The 6000-nt window shown below is 38.6% G+C and overlaps 1 protein-coding gene across 1 annotated transcript in view; it reads left to right on the forward strand.

The window, feature by feature from the left end:
- Positions 1-1847, forward strand: part of PRKN (parkin RBR E3 ubiquitin protein ligase) — a gene marked incomplete at both ends in the record, with an annotated part of 562188 nt that extends 560341 nt beyond the window's left edge. Inside the window, 1 exon segment of the mRNA XM_079550324.1 lies at positions 1738-1847. Within this exon segment, the coding sequence (XP_079406450.1) occupies positions 1738-1847 (110 nt within the window).
- Between the last annotated feature and the right edge of the window lie 4153 nt (positions 1848-6000).

Genomic DNA, 6000 nt, shown 5'->3' on the forward strand with positions numbered 1-6000 from the left:
GGTCTTTTCCCACCCCAGTGATTCTTTGAATTAAGGCATGAAGGTTGAAAGATGCAGTGCTTGTTGTCTTCTCTGATAATGGGTACTGCGTGTTCCAGCTTCCAGACTGACATTTGTAAACTGCTGGCAGCCCATTGTTTCCCATGTAACAATACTGTGGTGATGGTATTGATGTGTTTCATTGAGTCAGAAGATTAAAAGGCACCTAATGACTTCTAAAAAAATGCCTTTGTTAATTGCATTCTCTCAAAATATATACCAATTTTAAATAACAGATTTTCAAAACAGAACGGTATCTTAGCATTTAATTTAGTTGTACTCCCCAAAAAGTTGTAGTCATGCACAAATGACAGATTTTCAAACCACCACTTACAAACCAAACTTGTGCCTGCTTGTTAGTGAAAACTAACTTGTTAACAACTGTGAACAAAAATGATTAATGTCCTTGAGAAGACAAACTGACAAGACTTCCTGGGAACTGCAGTAATTTCCTTGCTTCTCTGAACAGAACAGAAAGCCAGGAGGTCCTCAGTGGGCCTGGCTGCTGTGAGGCCATGGTTCCATTGGCAGTCTAGAACTGGTTGGGAAAGGTGTACAAGTGTTCTGGTAAAATCATGCTTGCAGAAGGCATTCTGCAACAGAGGATTGGCTCTAAACTTTAAGTAAAATGTATTGTGGAGGCTGGCCACCAGTACACTTACGTTTAAATAATATAGAAAAGTCCAGTGAATTGCATCTTTTACATAAATACAAAATGTTTGATGTGTTGAATAGACCTTGCCATCACAGCTAGTTTTCTCCCTCTGACAAGTGAAGCCGAATGGCCTATTTTAACAGATCAGTTCTGGTGTCTGTTTTTACCTTCTGGAGTGGCATTTATGGGAAAAGTTTTGTAAGGGTAGCAGGTCGTACAGTAGGAAACACACACTGCTTGTACATCCTATCACCATCTGGAGTCAAACTGAGATGACATTTCAGCATTTCTTACTGCATGGTTTTTGTTCTGTTTGAATTATACAAGAGATTTCTTTGTGTGGTGAGCAACACAGTTTCCATTTGAAGTACATTTTTTTTAATGACCTTTGACAATGTTAATGTTTTATATATTACAAACTAAACATATCATCAAGGCTGTGAGCAGAGAGATTAAAGCTGCTCTCACAGTATGGGCAAGTTAGAAACCTAACACAAAGGAAACATTGATATGATCAAAAGACTGCTTCAAATATTAAGAAGGTCAAGTCGACTTAAATTACTAATGCCATTTTTGTATAATCGGCAGTCAGTCACTAAAATCTGTCTTCTGATTTACTCTTTGCAAATGCCTCCAACGTTGAATCGAAATTTTAAAAAATATAAACTTTAGTTCAACTTCTAGCTCATGATTCCACTAGCATACATTACTCTGAAGCAGACACCTCCATGAGTGTTTTTTTAGAGCCTGCCGTTCTGTCCTGTGTCCCTTCCACAGTCTCTCCAAATGTCAGACAGTACTACAGTTCCTACTTCTGCAGTCCCTCAAACATCACCAGCATGTTGCATCCTAATAGGACAGGGAGTAATGGGATTTAGAAAGCTGAGGAGAAGCAGTCTTCAGATTTTCATTTCTCTCTTACTAAGTGTTTTCCTTGGTTAGCAATTGAATGCCAACAAAAGTTGATTCTAAAACTGTTAATAGCTGATTAATATCAGTAAGTGTTTTCCAAGTACCAAAGCCATTATTTTGCTGTTTTGCAGGTGGCTGCATGCACATGAAGTGTCCTCGACCTCAGTGCAGGTTTGAGTGGTGCTGGAACTGTGGCGTGGAATGGAACAGAACCTGCATGGGCAATCACTGGTTTGACTGATAGCACAGTGGCCCAGGGGCTAGCTGGTATTGCTGCTGCAACTGGCTGTCATCAGGGTCACATTCTGAATTCCTTGCTTAAACAAAACTCCCAGTGGTTTCAGAGATGTTCAGAAGTTAGCTCAGTTTGTTGTTTTTTTTTTTTCTTGCTTGCCTATGAAATCATACTAAACTTATATTGAAGGTATGCCAAGGGTTTTAAATCCACTAAAAGAAAAATTGTTTTAATGGACAGGCTTGGTCACTGTGGTAAAAGGGGAATAACTTTCACCTTTCTGAATATCTGCAGCCTGTCAGCACAGAGAGAGACAGGTTTACCATGAGGCGCTCACTTGATATTTCTAGTCATAAATCCCTAACTCCTGCAAGAGAGCAGCAGGTGCTTGTGTGTATCAGGGGCTATGGTGGAGAGTCTCAGAACCAACTCCTTTGGTCAGTTGGTACAATTTTTGATTTTAAGACTGAATTTCTTAACAGCTTAATAGCTTCTTAGCAAATGAAAGACACTGGCTGTTCAGTGTTTACTCAGGGTTCTTCTGAACTTACTGTGGGGTTCTTGCTGTCAAACCAAATTCTCATAGAAATAGTGAGCTTTATGCCAGTTTTGTGCTTGTGTATTTGTAACACACAGCATGAAATCTGCCTATATCACACAGACTATATTACCTCTCATAGATTAGTTGAGGATGTATGCAGTTTGAGCTCTAACCACGAGTGCTGCAGTGATGATTGGGTATGATTAAGTGGTGCAGAATCTAGACTAGGTTTCATTTTTCTTGTGCTTACAGCTATACTTTGGATGTAGCAAGGGGAAGCAGGAGGAGCCTTCTCGGGGATTCCCTTCATTATCAATCTAAATTGATTCAGAATATGGTTATACTTCTGAAAATGTATTCACAGCTCAAACAATGAGAAACTTCTTTCATTTTACAATGTTTACACAATAAGTAAAGCCTTATAGCATTTCCAAACCTGAACAATCTCACTGTTTCATGTTCTTTACATTGCTGTCCTAATCTAAAATGAAATTGGGTACTGCTCATTTCAACATGTCAGGTAAGGATTTCTTACAATACATTTGAGAAAAAGCACACAGTAAATAAAAGTGTCAAAATTGACTTAATTTCTCATGTATTTATTTATTTTTATACAATGTGAGTACAAAGATGCTGGGTGTAATGGATAATGCATTTTCTTGACAGATTAAACTCAGCTGATTCCCAGCTGGGAGACTAGCCCTTTGATTAAAGCATACTCTTAGAAGAAAATGAATTCCAGGGCCATGAACTTTTTGTGTCAAGTCTGAATTAACAATTTGTGTGGTGAGACTGTAGACTTCTGAAAATATGGGTGTGCCTTGTATTAGTCAGTGCAGAGCAAAAATCTTGAGGTACAAAGAAATCCCAGACTCTACAAGAATGCCCAACTGCTAAAAGCAGTGGACTGCTCATCTGTCTCAGCTGGAAATCACCTTAAAAGTCTGAGGAGGAAAAAATAACGGTGAAGGGGTAAGGTACCAAAAATGAGACTGAAATGATGGAATTAAGAAAATGCTGTGAGAGAGAGAAAGAAAGTGGCAAAGAGAGCACAGTGGCCACCTGGTAAAAGCCATTTTCCTTTTTAGTACCAGTGAACTAAAATGTGTGCAGAAATGGTTTCATTAGAGCACAGGAGTGCAATAGAATGATGTGATGTAGTTCATTTAAGTACATTATCTTAATGAGGATATTTTACTGTTAGCTCTGATGATTTCCTTATTTGATTTCCTTCACCTGGGTCTATTTTATCATTTTATGGCTTTTTACCAACCGGCTTGGGAAAAATCTCCATGAATAATTTTACTTTTATACTAAGTTACATGGGAGAAGTCTGGATCTCTTTCCCATTTTTGCTTAGTGCCTTTCTTACAGAGAAAGAAAAACTTGTCTACTGGAAGACATTTTCACTGAGACAGAGCTATCCATAACAAGTTAATATTTTAATGTAGATACCTATAACACAAGCTCCTGGATCAAGGTCCATTGAAGTCAAGGGACCATATAGATCAGCTCCTGTATTTCTGGTCTGAGCAGGGCACAACTGAGCATGAGTCATAAGGCTACAACAGAAAGATCTCTTTCTTGGGAAGAATTCATCAGAAGATGGGAGTATGAACATTTATCAAAGCCATAAGCAAGGGCAAGAAAGAAGAATAAAGGAGTTCAGAATAAAGGCACTGACTCAGTATTATTCACTTTTAGAGTGTGACTTTATAGCCCCTTGCCACGTAAGACTTCTTCACACAGTCCAGATTCTCAGTTTGCAACCATATGACACCCACTTGCCAAAAAAAAAGTGTGGCTTCTGCAGATTTTGGTAGAACACATCCTGATCTTCTCTGTATTAATATATATATCTGTATCTGTATACACACAGTTTGAGATGGTACAGCCATCTGTACCTCACTTCTGTTTACAGTAAGATTAATTTTTATGGTTTTTACAAGGTAGAGGGCATGAAAAAATAAGATTAATGCTCTGCTGACACAGTAAGAATGCTAGGATGCCTACAGAAATGTGTGAAGGGGACCTAAAATTTCCTATGCTGCTTTTTTCTTTTTTATTCTGCATGGAAAAATACCTTTAAAGAATGTAAAATGTTTGATTTAAAACTTACTGAAACTGTGATTTAAACCAAAGTGAAACAGAACAAACCAAGTCTTGGGTGTCTCTGCAGTCTGTTACTCTAATTTCAGCGTTGGGCAGAAAGGGTGGGATTACTCCCCCCCAGCTTTAGCTGTCAGTTGGTTTGATAGCCTCAGAGGTTTAGATATAGACCTGCTGTGCATGTGGATGGGAACATAGTAAGTTTCAAGCACATTTGGTCATGGCAGAAGTCTGATGGAAAAGTTCCTGCCAAGGACTGGGTGCAGCTCCAGATGTATAAACAGGACTGTGGGTATCCTCCTTGTTCTGTCATTATTACAGAGGAGTGGGGAGGTGGAGGGGCCCTTTTCTTAAAACTTACAAACTCTTTTTTTTTTTTGCCAGCATTCATTTGCCTGGTAAATGCTCCCTTTGACTGGGTATTCATGCCTCTGGAAGTACTCCTGTCAGCCGCAGGGTGAAGAAGGGAAACAGGACTCAAGCACAAAGCAAGAGGCAGACTGAGGGCATAAGCAGATGCAGAAGTTTCAAGAGCTTGTAGGTTTGTGTTCACTACTGGCAATGCACTCTGGAAATACTAAAACTTAATGTTGAAAGAACATGATTCATTACAGTGATATAAAGCAAAAAAAAAAAGTCTGCATCTTTTTATGTTTAAGTTTGCCATTGCTAATTGAAGTTGCTTCACCTCGAACTTTCTTCATCTTTTGGATTAATACAATTAGAGACTTGCTCCTGATTCTGCAACCTGAGCTCCATTTAATGTGTGTTAAATGGATTAAGTACGGAATATATGCTGAAATATTCAATTATAATTATCTCTAATAATTCAGCTCTATAACAATACAGAAAATGTCTAGTATTCAGTTCCAGCTGGCAGTGAAATCTGAAGACTGAGTAGATTAAGAAGAAAATATGTAACATCTTGGCTCCCTAAGGACAAAGCATATCTCAAAGCTTAGCATTAATAATATTTTAGGAGCCGTGATGACTAAAATATGTTTTGTATGTCTGCCCTTACCTTTTTGCCAACTACAATCCAACTAATTTCGTTTTAAAATGTAAACTTTAAAAAGAAATCAGTAAGTGGCACTTCGGAAGAAAAATTATACCACTATTGTAAAAGTCACACTTTCAAAGGACAGTTAAGAATTGAGTTTTGCCTTTTGCATATGAATAACCTACAAAGCAATGGAGAGCTGTGGTCTGATTCTTTAAAACGAGATTTTGCTCCCAAGCAGCAACATTCACATGCTTCTTTCAGTTCCTCCTCAAGCAACAGCAAAGCCTGAAAAAGAAAGCTCTGGACCAAGGCAGCCAACAGAAGGAAGCCTTGTGTCTGCTTATCCTGGCAGTACTTCAGCAATTTCACCCATTTTTAAATTGCTCCCATTTTTAAGAAGAATAGAAACAATGACCCAGGGAACTACCAACCTGTCATTCTCAACTCTGTGCTGGGGAAGGTCATGGAACTGATCCTTCTGGAAGCCGTGCTAAGGCACATGAAAA

Source organism: Tetrao urogallus (genome assembly GCF_951394365.1).
Source record: "Tetrao urogallus genome assembly, chromosome: 2".
In the NCBI taxonomy this organism is placed as follows: domain Eukaryota; kingdom Metazoa; phylum Chordata; class Aves; order Galliformes; family Phasianidae; genus Tetrao; species Tetrao urogallus.